The 23,039-nt window shown below is 51.6% G+C and overlaps 1 protein-coding gene across 2 annotated transcripts in view; it reads right to left on the bottom strand.

The window, feature by feature from the left end:
- The window catches only part of SRGAP3 (SLIT-ROBO Rho GTPase activating protein 3), a 69,944-nt gene extending 47,630 nt beyond the window's left edge, over positions 1 to 22,314 (bottom strand). Inside the window, exon 1 of one of the 2 annotated variants that reach the window (XM_071439273.1) lies at positions 21,988 to 22,314. In XM_071439273.1, coding sequence (XP_071295374.1) covers positions 21,988 to 22,054 — 67 coding nt within the window. In that variant the 5' untranslated portion in view covers positions 22,055 to 22,314. The remainder of the gene's footprint in view (positions 1 to 21,987) is intronic. The other variant, XM_071439274.1, reaches the window with a different exon arrangement.
- Between the last annotated feature and the right edge of the window lie 725 nt (positions 22,315 to 23,039).

Here is a 23,039-nt window from a genome sequence, read left to right as displayed (position 1 = left end):
CCCAACCTCTGTACAGCCCTAACAGGATCAAATATTATACACACAAATCAGATCAGATTACCCGGCAGTGCCTTCTGGCCTGAAAAATCTGTGTATTCATGGATCCACTGAACCAATTCTCTTCCAGAGTAATACTTTACATGCATTAAAAACAGAGGATAATTCCTTTTAAGAACTTTTCATCTCACATCTCAAAGTATCCTATAAGCCTCAACATCTTCCAGAAAGAGAGACGGATTGGATTACAACCTAATTTTACAGATAGGATAAAACAAGTCTTTCCTTGGGCATCTCTTCCATTGCTGTTTCCCACTGTGCTTTTCTGCAGTGGAGATGGGCCTGAACTTTGTTTCAAGGCCAAACTGCTCCCAGTCTGAAGGGACACAGAAAACAACAAGAAAAACAAATTCCAAAGCAGTAGACTCAAACTGAGGAACCTGTAGGAATGGGCAACTCCAACAGCAGCAGTTGCCCAATTTCTCTTATTTGTTTGATTTAATGTTCCTAAAAATATCACAGGCAGCTGGCTCCCTGGGCCCTGTACCTGGCATGGCCAGCCTCACACTGTGCCTCTGACCAAAACCTCCTGAGCACTCCTGGAGCCTGATCATGCTTCCTTTGGAGCATGTCCTCATCACCCAGAAATGCTGTTCTTCCATGTCCTCTTGGCTGACTATCTCCACTGTGCTTTTTCAATTTCAGCACAAGGACCTGGCCAAAGGCAAGAGCAGATGCTCTGCCCCTGCCTCCATCAGCACTGACCAGGAAAGCCTCAGCTGCTGCCAGGGAATCAACAGCGCTGCTTCCTTCAGAGCCTCTGCCCCAGAGATCAGCAAAACGCCAGCCCAGGGCTGACCCTGCTCTTCCCTGCTCCTCCTTTCCAGAAAAAGCAGAGTATTGCAATAGCAAGGGAACGCTGCGCCGTGAGCAATGGAAGTGCTTCATCCGTCACCGGATCCAGCCAGCCTGGAACTTGCACACAGGAAGCACAAACATAGGGAGGGAGTTCACCTTCCCAAGAACCAGCACAACCCTCCCCAACGGCTGCAAACGCAGCCTCAGGCAGCACCAGCAGTCTTGGGGTGTTTCAGGGTGAATAAAGACCTTCAGAACCCCAGCACTGCAGTGCAGAAGGATGGATATTCACATGGATATTCACATGGATATTCAGAAGGTAACAGACATGCAATGGAGCATCCAGCAGACTGTCTCCAAAGGGATTTCGCTACCAGGCAGGATCCAGCCCAATCCTTCACAACCTCCTCATGAATTCATCATTTACTATAGACCTGGAGCAAGTTCCAGACTGCAGACAGCTTAGCTTGAGGCTAATAATATGTTCTACATTGGGATCACTGGGTTGTGCAGCTGCCACCCACAAAGCAGAGATTATTCATTTCTTCAGTATAAAGTGATTGTGCTCCTGCCTTCTAAAGAAGGGTAAATCAGCATAAAGCATATTGTCTGCTCTCACCATCTTCCCCAGCATCCCATTTATTAGTGGGTGCAAAACCAGATGGTTATAGATAAACACCAAAGAAAATACAGAAATAGCCTGGTGTAGTACAGGAGTGTTAAATTCCCACCCAGAAATAAGAAAGGGCATTAAAGGTACTTGGGCAGCTCCAGGGGAAGCGAGCCAGCAGACAAATGCAATCCATATGCACCAGTGTGTGCAGCTTTTCCTGAAGCCCTATCAGGACAGAAAGGGCTCCTGCAGCTACAGCTCTGGCTAAAGTCAGCTGTCACTGCAGGTGTCCATCACTTCCAGAAAATAATCCCTCAGATATTTCAGCTGATTTCCTTGGTATGCAGAGCAGGGCTGCTGCAGCACCGCTCCTGCAGGACTCTCCTGCCATGCTTGCCTCGTGCCACACGCATATGGAAGACAAGATATAGATGTAAACATTCCAGCATTCCTTCTGTCAAAGCACTGTTTTCTTAAAAAATCCACTCTTTCTCTTCTGCTCCCACTCTGACATGCAGAGTTCTCCAATTCACTGAATTCACATCCCTTCATACAAGGAGAAGTACGGGGCTGAGACGCAGCCATGTTAACGATGGTCACTGAAATGAAGCAATGCATCGTCCTGGCAGGGGAGAAAATAAAGACTGGCATTTGTTTATTTATGTGAACTGTTACCGAGGGCAGACTAAGCCCTGGTCAGATCTCCCCAACAGGGTCAGCCATGGCCTGGCCCAGGGCTGCTGGGTGAGGAGGCACCGTGGGATGTGCTGGGGCAGCCTGTGCCCTGTGCTGGGGCAGCCTGTGCCCATGGGGTGTGCTGGGGCAGCCTGTGCCCTGTGCTGGGGCAGCCTGTGCCCTGTGCTGGGGCAGCCTGTGCCCCTGGCAGGGATGTGCTGGGGCAGCCTGTGCCCTGTGCTGGGGCAGCCTGTGCCCCTGGCAGGGTTTGGCAGCCATGCCTGAGCTCTGGCCACAGCTGCCTCTCCTGTACAGCACTGCTGCCACACTGCCCTGCCTGCACCTGAGCCCCTGAGGCTGCAGCCTGCAGCTCAGGCCAGCAGAACTCCTGCACTGCTCACCTGCAGTGGCTCTGCTCCAGCTGGCAGCAGGAGTGCTCGCCCACACGGCCACACTGATGCACAAAGGGGCTCCATGGGGACAAGGCTGGCCGGGCTCAGCAGACAGCCCAGTCCTTTGCATGCCACAGAGCTGCTGTCTGCCTCTCTCCTAGCTCCTTCCTGAGCAGATTGCTAATTGCTCCTGATTTTTGCTCTTCTAAAATAAGCTCAGACCGCAATCTGCATAAATGCTGCAGAAAGAGTAATGAACTGCCCGCCCACCTGAAATCCAGACTTGAGCAGAACACACAGGAGACAGAAGGATGGAAGCAGCCACCAGCAACCCTCACCATGCCACTGCCACCCCATCTGAGGACAGGGACAGCAGGAGGGACAAGGGGACTGGTCCGAATAAAGGCATGGATTGCTACTTAAACTAAGGACTGAAAACAAAGACTAGATGGAAGCACAAGAAGCTGGATCATTCTGGCAAGCAGGGACAGCAGAGGGGAGCATGTCAGTGGGCAGAGCCCTGCAGGAGTGGAAAATTAAACCTGTCAGCCCTGGTTTCTACCATTCATTTAAAAATACATGGCTGCAGATGTCCAAGGTGCAAAAAGGAAGCAATTACATACACAAAACACAAACCTCCCCACAAATAAACATCTCATGACTTTATCACCAGATAATCTTCAATTGCAAAAGCACATCAGAACATTATTTTGCCCTTAATCTTTGTGAATTGTCAGCTGTGACCATGCCACTTCCATGCACATCCCCAACCTGCAGCATGCAGGCACTGCTCCCCTGCTTCTGTATCTCCCAAAAACACCACACAGAGACAGTGAACACAGACTTTGTTTTAAAACTCTGCTAAATTAAAGGTTTGTTTACTGTGAGCTCTCCCTCCAGGGTGCTGGGAGTACAGATGCACAAGCAACAGCAGTGCTTGCTCCAGTGCAGGTGAAGTCCCTGTACACCTGCACAAGCTCCCCCTGCCACTGAAGCACAGCTCTGAGTCACCTGTTCTGGTTTTTTCTTCATCTTAGGGAGAACCTAGGAAAACCAGCCATTTAACTCTAGACTAAGCATCTGGAGAGCACCTTGTAATTACCAGTTCTGGTTCTCTTCTCTCTGACAGCTTCTCAAAACACATGTGGATCCTGGTACATCCCAGAGCCTCTCCACTCCTTTCTTCCCCGGTGGCCCCCCCAGCTGCAGCTGCTGCATCAGCTCTGTATTTATAGCCCCTCTCTGCTGATTCAGAGCTGCTCCTGGCTTATTTGGAACCTGCTTTAACTACATTTACTTTTGACAGTGTCACATTTATCACTCTCGATGTAATTTTGACACTTTGCCCTTCCAAAACTTAGAGAGAAGAGACAGAGTCCTCTGCCTCTCTGTGCGGATGGGTGGGGATGTCCAGAACTTCCTTGCCTTCCACTTTCGTTCCTTGTCCCGACTTCAGGAGCTCAGAGGAACAGAACCTGGCTAAATCTGATAGAAACACCCTGAGTCAGGCAGGAGAGCTGAGGGAACAGGGCAGCCAGCTCAGGATGCCTGCTCTGAGGCGAGGGCAGCTGAGCCCACAGGCAGCTCCTCCCCAGCCCTCCCGCGGGTACCCTTCCTTCCATCTGGCCTCAGGATGTCCATCCACACCGTGCTAACATTGCCAACACCAACTCCCCCTAGCTGGAAAGAGACTACAGCAAGCAATTAGTTACAAAGGGAGAGGAAGGATTTGCTACAGGCAGGTATAAATACACTAAAGCACAGAGTTTAGGCGGCAGCAGCAGCGCCTTACACACATCACCATCCTTTAATGTGTTATTGTTACCTACAAGTCTGTATTCCATATGGAAGTTGTTTTACCCCAGCCCTCCCAGAATCCCCTTTTGAAATGCTGAGTTTCTCTGAGCAGAAATCTTGAACTTCCCTTGGCCCTGGGATCATCTTGAGGGGTCAATACTGTCAGGCAATTTTAGCACATTTTTAGGACAGGGTGTGACATTGGAACAGGCTTATAAAAACACATGGAACTGACGCTCCCTGAGCACTCCCTGCAGGGACTGACAGGCTCTCAACCCCCTCCAACCCAGCCCCACACCTGCAGTCCCTCTGAGAACCTCCCTTTCTCTGCTTGACCTGCATGACCAGAGAACCCGCTTCTCCCAATTTGTCAGCCTAAGAGTGAAAAAGAAGAAAAATTACTTTCAAAAGTGTTTCTCTATCACTACTGCATATAACAAAGCTCTCACTGACAGCTTGACAAAGATCTGGCAAAATGTTTCCAACTGATATAAAAAAAATTTCAAGCACAAAGTTGTTACACAGAAACCTCACAGTTATCAAAATACGCATTGAAATGACCTTAATAACAAGTCAAGCTTAGCTAGAGAACTTAATGGTCTTGATATTTGCTTTGTCCAAGTAGCCTGTGGGCTCAGCTACTTTAAACATCATTTCCCGAGCCTACATAATACATGTGCAATATGTTACACTTTGGGAGCCTTCCAAACACGTATTCTCTGCTCTGCTCTAGCCCTCCTGTGTTTGAAGGCATCAGCCACAATCTCAGCCCCCTAGAATGGCAGAACAGGCACAGGAGTGCAGCTGCCACCCCAGGCTGCTCCCCACACCTGTGCCTGCTCCGGGGGCAGAGCTCCCTTTGTATCTGGCATCATCTACACCCCTCTGGTGTCATTTATCCCGGGGACAGCAGCACAGAGGGGCTGCAAACAGCAGCACACGGGGGCACCTCGAGCCTCTGCCTTTGGGGCCCCCATCACCACCCGCCCGCACGAACCCTCCGAAGAGTCAGAGTCCCTTGGGCTCCTCCCAGAGCCAGCCTTTCCTTCCTCTGCCCCACGTCTCATTCTCATTCTCTCCCGCACATCAATTGCCCGTTTATGTGATCCTGAGCTCTGTTTAGCACCCTCTCTTCACTCAGCTGGATCTGAACTGGAGCCCAAACCTCCCCACCGTAAAACGCCTCCTGTCTCTGGAGCACGCAGGTGTGTGGGCAGAGCAGAGGCAGCCTGGAAGGGCAGGGATGGGTCTGCAATCCGTGCACAGGGGCAGCAGTCAGCCTCAGACCCCTGTGCACAGCACAGTGTAACTCACACACACAGGGGACACATTCCTCCCTGCTCCTAAACCAGCTCTGCCCACCTGGGCACAAACCAGACAAACCCACCCACGTGAACAGCTCACCACCAACGCTCAACAGCACTTTGTGGACTAAAACCCCCATGGAACTGCACCTACTGCTGCCAAGAGGTAAGCATGGCATAGTCCAACGAATCTTGAGGTCCTAGATAGGGGGTCTCATGAGTTCAGACCCCAAAGTGAAAGAAAACATTACAAGCTTTTTTTTTTTTAAAGTATTCTTTGTGATTGCTCGTCCATGCTTATCAAATAATTTATAAATCAAATGAAGTACCAAAGCACTGCTGGTAGAAAACTGTATTTTCCTCTTCTCCTTATGCTGTAAACAGATTCCTTTAGAAATTTAGAAAAAAACAAAATTTCAAACAAATAAAGGTGGCAGCATGCTGTCACTGTTCCTCACACGAATTCCTAATTTTATGATTACATCCTGCCATCAGTGCCAGGAATAAACAGAAGTCTCCAACACTGCAGTAACTGTGTTCCTCCTTTAACACAAGGCTCTGGTGGAACAAGTCCCACTCTATCACACAGATCCAGAGCGTGTCCTCATTCCAATCTGACAGCACAAAGCTGAAGCAGTGATGAACTCAGGGGCTCACTTATTTAGCCCAAAATAATGCACGTGGAATGCGGAACAGTGCATGAATGACGTGCAGCAGAATCCACAGAGCCAGCCTGAGCAGCATCCCCATTTCATAGCTCCTGACAACACATTATTCCAGACTAATAGAACTGACACCCACCCCTCCCTGCGCACAAAGTGTGTAACCAACCCCCTGCAAACGTTCCTCAATGGAGATTTCTTCTCAGTTACTAAAATCCTGACAATGTCAGCAAAATAATCCTGGAGCTATATCTGCCACAACTCACTAGTGTTTGTTTTCCATGCAGGAGCCATTCCTTCTGTGAGACACTCCCAATGAGGGATGACTTGTGCTCACTGCAAGCAGCCAATATTGACTGGAACCACACTGGGCTGGGGAGCTGCTCCTGCCGAGCAGCACCAGCTGATCAACGCTCGTACCAATCTGCACAGGAGCAGTTCCAGGCTCACTTGGAAAACAGAAGAATTTATCTCCCTGAATTGAGAAAACAGGGTTTTAACCACAGAAGCATCACGAAGACCAGCCCTATATATGCTTGCTGTTATCCTCCTCCAAAACGTGTATGACACTGCTCAGCCTGTCCTCTGACCTGAACTGAACCCTGCCTCTTCCTGCCCTTCTCGAAGGATTACTCACTCCACATCTCTGTCTACCAAGGCACTCTTATTTCATCACATCACATTTGGCTTTCAGAGCAGCATCTGTAACCCAGAGCAAAGGAACTCACTCAGTACTTTTAAGCCACGAGTCCCACGTGACACTCGGATTTTTGCCTAGTTCAAAGTCAGAGAAGACTCACCCTGATTGAGAGAGCAACACTTCACAGCCCTGCTCAGGTGTGTGACCCTCTAAACAAGCCAAGATGTGACTGTACTGTCAAGACCTTCTCCCCTCCAAAGAAACACCCTGGCCATGAAGAAGACTCCAGGGCTCTTCCCTGTGGCTGAGGGCAGACAAGAATCTGCTGTATCCTCTGAGCTTCATGTGCTCCCTGATAATAAAAGCACTTGAGAATTTAACCCTACCTGTGCAGGGACAGGCAAGGCACTTTGGAATGGTGAAATGACACAGTATATGGTTTTGTCTGCTTTCATGCTCACGCTGTCCCCCCAAAAATGATGTTGTTTCTTTCTGAAGGGACACAGAAGCGAGACAAAGAGCATGGTAGGTAGGGAGCACATTGTGGCCTTTAGCCACAACCATCAAACTGGGTTCCAATGACTGCAGTCTGAAGGGAAAAGCTGACAGTGTCTTGACATGGTCATTACGTAAAATGCACCCTATTTCCTCTGTGCCATATGCCTTTGATGCATTATCATTCCCACTCTTCTTGATTGCTTTTCAAAAGCCATCTAAATTAATGTGAATTGGTAAAGGGTAATTATTCTTATGAATAATCAGTGTATGCTAATAAATGCAAAAATAGAACAAAATGCTAAGTTTCACCAGCACTGACTGTTCCTGTCGATGATGGTCCCTGGTGAAGGGGACGGCGCTGACAGCAGGACAGAGGACAGCTGTGTCCTTCCTGCAGGAGCACAGTTACTCTGCTCAGCAGAGAAGCACACAGGAGCACAGCTCCTGCTCTTTGTCTAAAGCACCATCCTGCCAAAGACTGGCTGGTCTGCTCTTAGCAAAATCCTATAGGAATCTATATTAATAAAGATACAGGATACTACAAAAAGAGAAAGAAGCTATTACCAAGAAGAAAAAGATAAAAGATACTGCCAACAAGAGGACTCAAGCAGAGGGCTGTGTAAGTACTTGCCATGGACTCTCAGTGTGCTGCTCCACTGATGGCTGGGCAGAGCTTGGTGCCAGCACACCCCGGGTCCCCAGGCCCCACAACTAACGGGGCCCACAGGCTGTGCCCCAGGCAAGCACCCAACCTTTATCAGCTCCATCAAACTGAACTGAATGGAGCCACACAGCACGATTTGGGGGGCCTCCACACACTCAGGGGATTAAATAGCACACAAGAACAAGGAGAAATGTTTAAGCCTTCTCAGTAATGGCAGGAAACTCCAAGTGAGAACTAAGATCCTGCTCAAAATAAATGGCCATTTGGAATTCTCTGCAACTTGCATTTGCTGCCTCCTCAAAGTCACAGCATACGTTCTGGCAACATGATGGGAAGTGCATTAGTGAATTACAAGAAACATTTTAAATCCAGCTAGAGACCAGCCCACCATTATTTTATTAGAGTGCTTTTTAAGAAATGTAGCTTGCAACAGCACAGTGAGTCTAAAAGGGCTATTTCCCCACCTTTGGGGGAAAAAATACTTGCAGGACTCGGCATTTCCCCTGCTGAACTTGATGAGACTCCTGCTGCTGTGTCCCCAGGCTCTCGAGGTCCCTCTGAGCAGCAGCACGGTCCATCAGCCACGCTCAGAGCACACAGCAGTTCCCCTGCACGCTCCAGCTGGAGCACTGCCAGGCTGGCTGCTTGCTTCACCTAGGATACAGCTGGACTCCCAGAAAAATGTGATTTCTCTGCAGCACTCTTCCCAGAGAATCCCGTCTCACAAGCACCAAGGAAAACACAGGAACGAGTCACCTCCTTCAAGCAAAATAAAATTTAGTTTCAGTACTGGGACAAAAGTATCAAATCAGTAACAGGCTAGCCAGGGAGGATGTCAGATCTCCAGCACTGCAGGATTTTATCTGCAGACTAGAGGAACATATGTCGAAGATGCGTGCTCTGCCAGAAGATACAGAGATACAGCAGAGAGGCATTAGGGAGATTTGTGGCAGAGCCAGCGCTCCCACAGCACCAAGGGGGTGTCAGTGCCCCGCTGCCCTCCCCAGCACAGGGCAGCCAGCCCACAGCGCACATCCGCACCGAAAGCCACTGAAATCCCCTTGCAAACGCCCCAAACCACACGGCTGCTACTCACGGGGCACAGCCGAAGAGATTTCAGCACAACACACAGGGAAGCTCTGCCAGGAGCCGCGTGCTGCTCTGGGAGGGAGGGAGGGACCCCTGGTTTATCCCAGCACACAGAGCCACAGCCGCTCTCTCCAGGCTTTATCATCATGGCCCTGTGCTCGCTCCCTGCTCGGGAAAAATCACAGTGTGGCCTTCGGGGAGCTAATTAAGAACACACAGTGAGCTGAGGAAGGCACAGGCTACGGACAGACTGACCGCAAGGCAAATGCAGGCAAGAAAACATCCAAGAGCCTCACAAAAAACTGTGTATTTCCAACATGCTGGAAATTTTAAGATCAAACTCAAGATGCATACTTTTAAGTTTTAAAATATAAATTACAAATAAAGTTACAATCACTTCAGTGAAAAGGTAGAAGGCTACACATTAATATTTCCCAGAAATAATGTCCATATATTAGGTTGACTGCCTCTTACTAGGGAATAATTGCAAATTCAGCAGAATTAGTTAAGTGAAAAAATCTCCCTTTAACTTAGGAGCTTTTCATTCAAATGAATGCTGAAACTGAATAAAACAAAGCAGAGCAGTTGTCCAAACTAAGGAATGTGTAAAGAACTCACCTAAATTTAGCCATAGATTTCATTAATAAATATAAGCAAATTAACTTTTTTTTTAATTCATAGGGTCTATCCTAACAATTTTACTGTAAATTTTAATGGATTATTTTCTATCTCTCTCCCAAAAAAATCTCAGAATATGCCTTTGCTCATAAATTGTGTCCAATAAGTTGCCTCCAGCCAGGACATTTTAATGAGATAAGACACAGCTGCATTATACAGAGCTAAAACTATGTTTCAAGGAAAAGATCATCAACAGGGATACGATTTTCTATTTGGATTTAAAACTAGTGAACAAAACTAGTGCCCATGTGAAGAGCAGTGTACAATCCCAGGCTCCTCTGGAGCATCTCCACAGCTGCACCAGCACACACTGGATGGTGGGGCCCTGAGGGACCTGGCCAAAGCCAGCACCTCCTCAGCAGCCACTGGGGACCAGGACAGCCCCAGAGTGCCCACAACCCTGTCAGGGCTCACCAGGACAGCCCCAGAGTGCCCATAACCCTGTCAGGGCTCACCAGGACAGCCCCAGAGTGCCCACAACCCTGTCAGGGCTCACCAGGACAGCCCCAGAGTGCCCACAACCCTGTCAGGGCTCACCAGGACAGCCCCAGAGTGCCCACAGCCCCAGCAGGGCTCACCAGGACAGCCCCAGAGTGCCCACAACCCTGTCAGGGCTCACCAGGACAGCCCCAGAGTGCCCACAACCCTGTCAGGGTTCACCAGGACAGCCCCAGAGTGCCCACAACCCTGTCAGGGCTCACCAGGACAGCCCCAGAGTGCCCATAACCCATGGGGGAACACAGGAGCCCCCATATTTTCAGCTTTAAACTGTGGTCCAGTATTAGGAGAAAGAAGAGGAAAATCAAAGGGCCGTTATTTGTCTCTAACGAATTTCAGAAAAATTCCTATGAAAAGCTGTTAGCAGGAACCAGGCACTGCTGAGAATCGGGGAAACCATGGATTATAACACAAATACCAATTTCAGCATGCTAACAGTCACCAATTACAAAGATCCCATCACCAAAAGCCCACATTATGTGGTACTAAAAATCTGAGCTAAGAGGTCAAAGAACGTTCAGAGATCTGGAGGTAAAATGGGAATGTCCTACCTCACTCCCATTGCCAGACTAGCTCACCCTTATGGAAAATCTTTTGTAACCATGGTGACGGGGAATCAAAAAAAACTTAGATCCCTGTAAACACAGGTTTTCCTATACAGATTGCAGTGTTCTGTACTGACAGTTAATCCCAATTTATGAATTTTCAGTTATTCAGCCAGCCAGAGAAAAGCGAGTGATTATGAATAAGTATAAAAGTTAAAGTTCATTCCTAGATAAATCGCAAACAAAAACAGGTCTGAGTTTCTCATATCAATTATTCACAATAACCAATTCACTCACCTCCAGTTACTTGCCAAAACCCAGACATACTAATCTCAATTACTTATTTTAGGGGGGCAACTCCTCCCTGTTTTCCTCGTGCTATATTTGTTTATATACGTATATAAACAAACATACGTATGTCTCTGTCTCCTCCCCTCTCTGGGCCACACACAGAGTAAACAAGGAACAGAGGCTGTTAGTGAAGGCTTCTGAAATTCACTATATTCAGCTTTGAACTGCTGGCCCAAGGGTGAAATCAGAACTGACTCATAATGTCTCAGTTCTTTTTTAAGCTGCAACTGAACATTCATAGGAAAACTAAAATAGTCTGAAACAGTTTCAGCTACCAGATCTGATGGTTTTTATCTCCAATGTCCCGACACCAGCCATTCATTTTTCTCCTTTTTTGAGCCTTTTCAAAGCTGAGTTCCAGGAACACGCTGAAATCGGAGTCTCGCACCCCAGGCACCTTCCACCTCCTCTTGCCTACATGAACCCTACTCTGAGACTACAGCTTCCAAGGAGGAATCTAGTCCTGCCTCGATTATCAAGCAGGTTTCTGGGAGATTAGGAATCTGTAAGATTGGGAACTTTTCTCAGGTGGGCATCCTGCAGTCTGGATTCCCACAGCTGCTGCAGCAGCCAAAGGGCACAGAACACCGTCCCGAGTGGCACCCACCACCAGCCCAGGCTTCCAGCTTCCCCAAAGTCCAGGCTTCCAGCTTGCCAGCTCCAGCAGGGGTGTGCATCCTTCTGTGAGCAGGGCACAGCTCACCCAGCCCCTGTGTGCATCCCTCTCCTGGCACAGCTGCCCCGTGAGCAGGGCACAGCTCACCCAGCCCCTGCGAGGTGCCAGAGGCAGCTGGTGCTCGTGGAGCTGCTCTGCAGCAGCACCTCCACCACACCTCTGGCTCCACATGGGGCCAGGACATGCACACACTGCTTCATCTCTGCCTGGTCTGCACAGCATTTGTCACCTGAATCACTAATTCCCCTGCTCTACACAGAACACCCATGCAGCAAAGCTCCAGGCGATGCCGGCACAGGAGCCTTTTGGTAACTCAGCAGCAATCCAGGCCTCACATTATTCTGGCAGCTCTATCAGGCAATCCATGGCCAGATGGATGTATTTGTAAATAAGGCAGATCAGTTTTGTCAGGTTGTAATTGGTTTTAGAACAAGCAATTCCCACGATGACAAACAACAATTAAAGAGCCCCACAGTGCAACACCAAGCAGGCAGCACTTAGGGACAACAGCAAAGGGCAGCGGTGGCACTGCCATCAAAGGCACACAGATGGATTCACCTGGGACAGGCCTTGCAATGCAGGAGAACAGGAAAGCTCAGCCAGGGTGATCCCAGAAGCCAAGGATGCTGGGTGCCCATTGAAGCTGCAGCTGGAGCCACGGCTGTCACCTTGGCAATTCAGAGCCTGCAAGGACCAGCTGTGCTCCTGTCCTGGCAAGTCTGGATGCAGGCTGACAAAGAGCAGACGAGCTCCTGGGAAACCTGAGACGTCACACTGGGGACAAGGAGCTCTTCCCAACAAACTCTGGACACATACAGCCTGGTGAAGACTCCAAGAAAGTGAAAGAAGAGGACGCTGAAGATTTTTTCTTTCTTCCAAAGGTGTACTGCCACCATGAATTGCTGCAGGCTCCGTAGTTAGCTTGGTGACCATAAATGTCTTTTTCACTGTCATTGTGATGTACACCACAGACAAGGACACTGCAGCAAACTCACACTGACAATGTGACCAGCCTCCAGATTCTTGGCACACCAACAAGACCACACGCGCCAGAAACCAGCAGGGTCTGCACCCAGCTCTCACAGAGTCAGGGAAATCCTGGGGACACAACCTGGGACTCTTCCCATGACCAGCTGCACTAAACCCCCAATGAAGGTTTAATTCTGAAGTTACTCTTCGGCTTTGTGACCTGCAAAATTCCTTCCTTCCACCCAGAGAAAGGTACACACCATCTGCTCCAGGCTCCTCTCCCATGCCACACAGATGTCTCCTCCCTGCCCTGGACAGGCATTTAAAAGCAGCAGGCAGCTACATCCACATCACAGTCCCAGGGATGAACGAGTACATGCTCTGTGATTAGGAGGAGAGGCTAAGAGTGTGCATTTCTTTTTTCCTCTTCTTCTCTCTCCCCCTTAGCTCGGAGCTGACCTCTCCCACAGAACAGATTATTGTTATTTCAGCAGTGCATCTCACACTGCCATCCTGCAGAACAATGACTACATGGGTACTCTTTGTAATGATTTCACTTCCAGGGGTTTAGAATATGACATTTTCACTTACAATATGTTTACTTAGTATTTCTTTAGGAATTTTAGCAACAGTAGGTCAAGAGCGCACAAGCAGGAAAAAACATGCAGGAAAAAATGCTTTTAAAGCCATGAGTCACTCAGAACACGATCCAGCAAGGATGTTAAAAGAAACAAAAAATGCTTTGAAAGAACCTACTGAGAGTCTGATTCCCAGGTTACTTGATCTATTCCAAATTAAAACTCTTTTTTGCCACACTTCCTCAGGCTCTTCCTGAGCTATCTGAAAAATCCAATTACAGTGGAGATCCTGATTTCCATGTTCATTTATTACCAGAGTAGAAGTCCCATTCACTTTGGTGGTAAAAAAGAACAGGGCAATAGGAAATCCCCTACAAAACATTTAAGGTATTTAATGGAAAATAAAACTAGAACGATTAAAGGAAAAGCTGGCAGAATACAAGAGATTCTGCCTAGGACTGCAGAAGTGAATTCCAGGTGGTCTGAGCAGGACGTGCCCGGCCGTGGGTGCAGCAGGGGTGCAGGCAGACCTTGCAGCCAATACAAGAGTTTCTGTCTAGGACTGTAAAAGTGAATTAATTCCAGGTGGTCTGAGCAGGACGTGCCCGGCCGTGGGTGCAGCAGGGGTGCAGGCAGACCTCGCACAGGGCACTCACAGCCACAGCAGCCTCTACACACACACACACACACACACACGCCTTTCCTTCACACACACGTGAGGCCAGCAACCTAAAATTATCAAACTGATGATCTCGAGCTTAGATCTGTTCTCGAGATCGTCTCCTCTTAAAGTTCCAAAGCACAACATCCCCTCGGGCTCTCACCGTGCCACAGAAGTGCCTGGAGACCACAAACGACTCTTCAAACAAACAAACAAAGCAGCAACACTACAGCAGCAAGAAGGAAACGGATCTTTGGGCTCTGTCATGGTGAAGGAGAAGCAGAGCTTCCTATCCAGGAAAGCACATTTGTAAAGCTAATAGAAACACTTCTGGGAGGCAGATTGCTCAAGGCAGCTCAACAGCACAAGTCGTGCAAGCAAAGACTGACAGCAGCAGCTTCCCCCCAGTTTTCAGCCCTCTGGTCCCCAATCCCTCCCAGGCCAGAGGTTCCCAAACTAGAGAACCCACCTAGTACAGACAGACAGACAGACACTCCCCAGCCACATGAACGCCAGCAGAGGCACTGCTGCTGCTCCCCTAACGCTGTGCCTGCAGAGCTGACTTTGGGGACCCACCTCTGCAAGAAGCACCAACTTCCACTCTGGGATTATGTTACCACACCTTTTTTACATGTCTTTGTCGGTAAAATAAAGTGGAATATTTAAATTAAGGAGGCTTTAAAACCTCTCCTTCCCTACTGTGGCCATCCTCCCAGCTGTCTCCTCACTGCTGAGTACCAACAACCCCGGGAGAAACAGCACAACCTTGGGATGAGCAGCAGGGCTGCATGTCCCTGCCTGCTGCACTGTGATGGAGCATTTCTCATGTGAACTCTGAAGCCAAGCTGCTGGAAAATCACAGACAGCAAACACTCCCACATACAGCATCTTGGCACTAAGGAACACACAGCCCCATCACACCAGCCCAGGGAACACACCACAGCCGCATGAACTCCCGCACTAATTTTATTTTGATACTCCATTTCCTCTCTTAAAATTGCATGTTGCAATACACTGTTCAGTGGCTGCCTCTGCCCAAACCACTGCAAGTGCCTTACAGAGAGAAAAGGGAGACTAAAATAAGTTATCTCAGGCCAGTTTGTCAGGGAAAAGTTTACAAATCAGGCTCTCAAAGACGTGAACAGCGTAAAATGCATCCAATAACCACAGGCCCAGAGCAGGAGCATGGGGCAAGGGCTGGCAGCCCTAGGGAGGTCAGCAGTGACAGGTACAGCCCACCAGCACAAGGTCAGCAGTGACAGGTGACAGGTACAGCCCACCTGCACATGGCCAGCAGTGACAGGTGACAGGTACAGCCCACCTGCACCCAGCAGCACACGGACTCACACTGCTCACCCTGTCCTCAGCCACTGCTGAGGCACACACCACTGACACAGAGGTGGGGCACACACAGCACATCAGTCATCAGGAAGGAATATTCACCTTTTCAGGAGCAGGGCTGTTTGGCAGCTCAGCAAAATCCCTCCTGGGATTAAATCAACAGTCAGGACGCAGAGCCACCCAGGCTGTAAGAAAGGGGAGATTACTTGGTGCCAGTTGTGCTGAGGGGTGGCAGGAGGAGCGAGGAGCGTGCCCGCACACGCTGCTGAGCCCTGGCAGCCCCGGGCCAGGCGTTACCTGTGTCACCTGTCCCCTCCCTGTCCCCTGTGTCACCTGTCCCTTCCCTGTCCCCTGTCACCCGTGTGACCTGTCCCGTATCACCTGTGTGACCTGTCCCCTCCCTGTCCCGTGTCACCCGTGTCACCTGTCCCCTCCCTGTCCCCTGTGTCACCTGTCCCTTCCCTGTCCCCTGTGTCACCTGTATGACCTGTCCCCTCCCTGTCCCCTGTGTGACCTGTCCCCTCCCTGTCCCGTGTCACCTGTCCCCTCCCTGTCACCTGTGTGACCTGTCCCCTCCCTGTCCCCTGTGTGACCTGTCCCCTCCCTGTCCCCTGTGTGACCTGTCCCGTGTCACCTGTGTGACCTGTCCCCTCCCTGTCCCTGTGAGGGGCACGGCTGCTCCCAGGGCAGCAAAGGCATCCCAGGAGTGACTGCTGTGCCATGCTGGGAGCTTGACAAACAGCCTCTGAAACCAAGCCAAAGCCAGGCAGGAGAAAACCTGAGAGCTCCCCCCTCATCTTCCACAGGCCAGCAAAAGGGGAAGTAAATCCTGCTCCTGACAGGGGCTGAAACCGCACACAGAACTTACAACATTCCACCTTACAGAGGCTTATAAATATCTGCTAAGCACCTGAAGGGCGTTTGGTGCTGCACTCTAACGGCCCTTAAAACTCTTCACCTGGAACGAGGACTAGCTACAGCCCTCGAGTAAGTGTTGTAAGAGGATTTTATTGTTATCAGGAGGAGAGGTAGACTCACAAATAATGCCAGCTGCACACTCCAGCACCTGCCAGCTATCAGGGAAGAATACCCAGGCTTAGAGCACCAAAATACCCTTCTCCTGTATCTAAATCACCTGAGAGCACGGCAGGACCCCAGCTCCTGCCTCCTGGGACAAGCCATGACCCACACATGCTGCCCAGCAGTTCTGGCCAAGCAGACAAGAGGAGGAGCTGCTGAGGATGGATGGACCATCCCACCACAGCTGCACGGAGCTGCTGGTGGTCAGTCACAGGCAGCAGCTGCTGACTCAGCTGAAGCACGCAGGACTCGCACTTTGCAGGAACATCTCTGATAAATTCAAATTGTTTCCATTCGAAACTGACAATTAATCTTTATTAGGAATCATGTCTAAACTCCCTGCTCTCCCTGCACGTGGCCTGCCCGGTGCCCGCACACGGAGGGCTCAGTAAAACCCAGCTCCAGACCCGCAGAGGAAACACAGCAGGGAAGGGGTGGTAGGAACCAGGAGCAGCGTGGAGCAGCTCTCCCAAAGTGCCACAGCAGGAACCAGATCAGAGCCATCAGGACCTGCTGCAGCCAGCTCCACCAGAGCCAGCTGAGCTGGGCCAGGCACACTGGGTGCCCTTGGGTCACACTTCCCCACATTTTGTTAAGCACAACAATTAAGCCAACAGACATTTTCTATCTGTTTCTGTGATTAATACTTAGCAGTTCCCCACTGGCCCTCACGAAGGGGTGCAACTTTCCCTCTTGCACAGAACCACTTCATTCAATGAGCTGCCAAGTTCAAGCCTTGATGCCTCTCCTCGCTGGGAAGCAGAGCTCCTCCCCTGAGCAAACCAGTATCCTAGAAAATTATTTGGCATGGGAATTTTCCCAACATTTTCTGAGCAAAGTGGAAAGAGGGCAAGAGGTAGGAAAAGAAAATAGACACAAATAAGGGATGCAGCTACTGCAATAGAAGAAGTCAAAGGAAGCTAATGGGCAATGACAAATTAGCCTAAACTTTATGAAAATGAGAAAGAATACATTAGTTTTCTTAGGCCCAAGTCTGCAAATCTTTTTAGTGTCTTTAGATGCTAAAACCATCAGAACTCTAGTTTTATTATCAATTTATGCAGCAACTAAGAGTCACGGGAGTCAAGGAATCATCCCCTTGCCACTGTGCAGCCAGAGGCACCATTGGAGAGCCCCACCTCCAGGATCACAAGGGATCGTGTCACCTGCCAGTCACACCACACAAGATGCCACTGCCTCACAGCAGTCTCCTGCCAGCAGCAGCCAGAGGGATCACACAGGGGCCTGTGTTTTGCCAGGGTTAAGGCAAAACTGCAGGAAGCAATATAAAATTAAACAGCCAATCAACACAATGCACAATTTTCTGCAAGATTGCCAACGCTGGACCATAGGCGGTTGCATCTGCATAATTAAAACTGGTTCGTTTTGCTGCATTAAAGCCACAAATCAGGCATATAACCATAATGAGGAAAATACATTTATTTAGATTTCTGGCCAGATAGACCAAAAAAAAAAAACCTGTACGTCTGAAAACACGCACTTTAAATTGTGCATCCAAGGATCTGCTGTGCTCTGTATTCCGCAGGCAGCTGTCATGTGGCAGTTGTAAATCTGCAGCCATATCTCCATTGGTGTTTATTTTTAACACCACCACTCCTGTCTGCAAGGCTAAGGCAAATAGAAAATATTTAAGAATACTTTTAGGAGGCAGGTTTTCTTTTCTGGTACCATCCAGCAAGCATCTCCTGCCAGTGCTGGGGCCAGCTCTCCCCTCTCTGGACAGCTGGAGGGTGCAAAGCAGCAGCAGAAGAGAAGGACAGAGCCCGGATAAGTGACAGGAGACACTGCACCGTGGGCAGGAGCCTGCCAGCGCTGCGTGTGTGCAGGAGAGGTGACAGAGAGGTCTCCGTGCACGGGCAGGCAGCAAACACTCTGCAGAGCTGCGCTGCAGCCGCCGCGGATAGCAGCCATCACTGCCGGTGCTCCCACTCCCAGCAGCACAGTGGCACCGAGCAGAGCCTGACCGCCCTGCAGCACTGTCAGCCCCTGTCCCAGCCCCTGTCCCAGCCCCCAGGCACAGCGTGTGCAGCAGGGCTCGCAGCAGACCCACACGCACCCCACACGCACCCCACATGCCCCTGCTATCTTTGCAAGCATTTTCAGGACAGCTCCTTCCCACCGCGAGAGGAGCAGACACAATTCTCCAGGGAAGGAACAGAGCCATCATGGCCAGTAAATCACCCTGTGCCCGAAGATAATTGCCAGTTCAACCCTCCCCCGTGCAATCTCACTCCCCACACAGCGCGTGGGCTCCTCGATTGCTGGAGCCCAGGCTGCAGCACCCGCGGGTCGGGCAGGGCTGGGCTCCCACCCCGAACCACCCCAGCCCTGGCTCCAATTCCCAACAGCCAGAGCGAGAGGCTGCAGCCAAACTGCCCTGAAAGCAGCCTCTTTTCCCCCTCCGTGTCCTTCCAGGTGTCTCGGCAGCTCCTCTCTGACTGTACGCACCTGAGGCGCTGCTGGCAGATCATCGCCTCACCCATGGCTGGCACCTCACAGCAGCAGCACCCTGCCTGCTTCCAACCCTCTCTGACCTCAGCTTCAGATGCATTCCCAGCGCAGCTTTGCCGAGGTTACTGCTCTTCCGTGCATGCTGACATATGCCTGGAGCTCACACGCAGGGTTTTCCACCTTTCTCCCTTCCATTTTCTCCTCCTGTCCATGCCGTGGGGACAAGCACTGTGCGTGTTCAGATTCCAGGCCCATCCTCCCTAGCATGAGATCACTGCTTCAAATTTTCAGCTATTATCATTTTTCATTTTCATATTTCAGCATTTCTGTATCAACACTTTGGTTGTTAGTCCCCCTTGCCACCACTTCCCCTCTTCTTATCTCTCTTTCTCTTCCATTTTAGTCTTTCTCTGGAGGTTTGGGCATCTGTCTTCACGAGGGTAGCAAGGGATTAGAGATGAACAGTGTAATGACTCAATCCTTGAAGAAAATAAACAGGATATCTGGGATAATGAGGTAGTCTACATCCAATCCTTCAGTCAAGCCAGGAGAGACCACACTGTGCACAAGTGGAGGTGGGTGTTCATGTCACTGCCACAGCCTCAGAAGAGATTCAGATGATCACAAACCCTGGTCCATGTCAGGCTGGCACACTCAACACACAACTGAGCACAAAAAAGCCCCCTCCTTCTGCAGTGCATCCCTGGCCACCAGCCCTCCTTGGGTCCCTACAAATGCAGTGACAATGCTGTCCTACCTGCTCAGCCACGTTTGCTCACATTGCCCCTATTTAGTGAGGAAGCACAGGCCACAGCAGAGCTCTGCACCAATCGCTCCAAACTCACATGGTTATCCTCCTCCAACAGTTTAGCAAGGTGGGAAAATCAGGAGCAGCCTGGTCCCCACAGGGAGGTGACAGCAAGTGATGGCTGCCCCGTCACAGCTGTGAGGACTGGAGCCCTGCACCTCACCATGGTCACCCCAAGATGACCCTGGTGCTGTGACAGACCCAGCGTGCCCAGGCATGGACGCCACCTCCCCAGAGGCAGCACACTCGGGCCTTGGGGCGTGACTGCCCAGCTCTCCCCAGCCACAGGCACCTCACATCCTGTCAGCACAAGAATTAGCCTCTATGCAGCTGAAAACACAGACCAGGTCCCCCATATAGGAATCAGACATTCCTGGAGGTGTAATTATGCACAGAACAGTACAAGGAAATTATTACTGGCCCAGCAGCAAACTGCCTGCATTACAGCTGCCCAAAACGTGATCACTTGTGGTGTAATGTAACACCCTCACACACTCCAGCATTAACTGCCTCACATATGGAAACCATGAGGCTACAGAAGCCAGGCCAAGAATGATCATGGCCTGTGAGTACTCCACTCGCAAACAACAATCAGAAAAGCACTGGAGACATCCACAGCCAAGCTTTCGGAACAGCTCAGGACCAGTCCTGCCCCCAGTGACCCCTCTGCCCCTGAGCACCCGAGAAGGAGGAATCACCCGGCCCAGGACATCTTTGAGAATAACGTGAAACCATGGGACAGTCTCTAGGAACAAATGCAAATCCCCTCCCATAAAACGAACAATACCACAGACTAAAAGAATATTTCATCTGCTTAACTGCAGGGTGCAATAACATCAATTTGCCCAAATTACACACAAGCAGAAAGGTAATTGGCACCGAGCAGGGTGTGTTGTGACTGTTCCGTCACTCTCCGAGGCCAGCTACAAAAGACTGAAATTCACGAAAGTAAACAATGGCACGAAACCAACAGCCAGCCCCTTCCCCAGAATCCCTCCCTCTGGCATCGCGCTGCCGCAGTTGGGCAGAGACTTTTCCAAGCGGAGCCTGTGCAGCCCAGCCATCACCCAGCTGATCTGGGATCTGGAGAAAAATGGCAGCTCTTGAGTTTGCACAAGCACAAATTAATCTGCAGAAAAGCTATTTTACACTTTTAATTAACCACGTCCTGGACTTAAATATAATGAAGTGGTGAACACATATCCATACAAAACAGCTGAGCAAAGGGGGAGTGGAGCTGGTTTTATATAATAGTGGGGGCACTGAAGGAGGCAATGCAAGTGAAAGGCATGAAGTAAGCAGCTGAGAGTATCCTCCGTCTGAAGGTGGGAAAAGGAACTGTCATCAACTAACAGAATTAGCAATAATCGCAGTAAGGAGTTGATTTATTACCAAGTTACCCAGAAATGCCCATTACTACAGTTTGGTACCAACGCGAAAATCCCTGGGCGCGCAATAGACAGAAGGTTACACTGGCTCATTTCCCTCTGCCTCCAAGCCGCTGAGCCCTTCCCTGGGCTGCAGAGCTGCCGTGTGTCACAGGGTACCAACTTTCCTTCGAAACAAGAATTAACTTGCAGCCTGGGATTTGCTGCTCAGTGCTCTCAACAGACAAAACCTCTAGTTTTATTCCTCTCCAACACTCAGGAACGCAGCGACTGCCGCACAGCTCCGCACTCCGCACCACCACCGGCACTTGCATAATAATGACAGCGGGCCTGGAGGCGAGGGGCCGGAGCACGAAGGCGAACTTCCTTACATAAGGACCGCAGGATCGATGCCCTCCGCACCGGGAGGCCGCGGGCAGCGCTCCCGCCCCGCACAGCCCGGGGCTCCCTCGGCCGCAGCTGGGCGCTGCCCGCCGAGGGCGGCCCCGGCCAGCGCCGCTTCGGGGGCCGAGCGACCTCTGCCCATCCCCGCGCCCCGCACGCCGAGCGCCGCACGGCGATGGCAGCGCCCGCCGGGCAGGGCCGGGCCGGGGCTCCCCCGCCGGAGCCTCCGCGGCTCCGCGCCCGGCGCTGCCGCAGCGCGGGAGGGGCGGGGGGCGGCGGCGCAGCCCCGCGGCCGGAGCCGGCCCGTCCCCGCCCCGCCCCGCACACAAAGGCGGCCCCGCCGCGCCCGCACCGGCCCGCGCTCCGCACCTTTGACCTGCGCCTCGTAGTCGGCGATGATCTCTTTGTCCTTCTTGAACTTGCCCTGCGCTGACATCGTGCGGGAGGGCGCGGGCCCCGCCGGCACCGCCGCGCTCCTCCGCCGCCGCCGCCGCCGCCTCACCCGGCCGCGGCCCCGCCGCCGCCAGCGGCCGCCGTCATTGGCGGCGCCGGGGACACCGCGGGGAGCCCGCGCAGCGCCCGCGGCGCGGGGAGCGGAGCGGGGCCGGGCAGAGCCGGGCACAGCCGAGCCGAGCCGAGCCGAGCCGAGCCGAGCGCAGCCGCTCCCGCCGCCGGCCGAGGCGGGGCCCTGGCGCCGCTCCTGCGCTCAGGTTGCGCGCAGGGCGGGCGCTCCGGAGCCCCTTCCCCGCCCCGGCCCCGCCCCGGCCCCGCACGGCTCGGCCCGGCTCGGCCGCGCCCCCCGGGCCCCGCCGGGTGCGAGCGCTCCGTGCCCGCCCCGCTGCGGGATGTGTCGCTCTCCCCGCGTGTCCCGCCCGGAGCGGCCCCTCCGCAGCCCGGGGCTCCGGCACCGCCGGGCGCCGCTGGGACAGCGCGGGTGCACTGGAGCAGATTTGTCACTTCTTGTTAAAACTGAGGAAAAAAGGAGAAAGTGTTCGTTCCAGCAGAAGCAACATCAGTGGTTAAGGCGCTGTATCGGGGTCCTCGCTGAGCGCCCAGTCCACGAGAGCTCACGCACTTGCCAGCGGCGTGCGCACGGGCACACCCGAGCCCTCGGACAGCGATGCGCGGACTCAGCCTCTGCACATCCACAATCAACTGAGTGGGTCCCTCTGTCCGGCCCCGGCTCCGCTCCCATCACTGCTCCACACAATGGGGTCTTTTATGGGTGTCTTGTGAGGAGTGAATTCAGGGAGATTTGATGATTCACAGTTACTCTGCCAACTTTAACGAATAACCCCAGCCCATTACACAAATAATTTACCTAGTGCAAGCAGGCGGCACAGAGGAGCATTCTGCATCTCAGTGGCTGTGGAAAGGCCTGGGGAGGAGGGAGAAAAAGCGAGTCCTTCCAGGGAAAGGCA

The sequence above is a fragment of the Agelaius tricolor genome, unplaced genomic scaffold, assembly GCF_023055355.1.
Source record: "Agelaius tricolor isolate 1412-34295 unplaced genomic scaffold, bAgeTri1.0.p SCAF_14, whole genome shotgun sequence".
Classification (NCBI taxonomy): Eukaryota; Metazoa; Chordata; class Aves; order Passeriformes; family Icteridae; genus Agelaius; species Agelaius tricolor.
The sequence above is the reverse complement of the archived record's forward strand: the minus strand, read 5'-3'. Positions and strand labels throughout refer to the sequence as shown.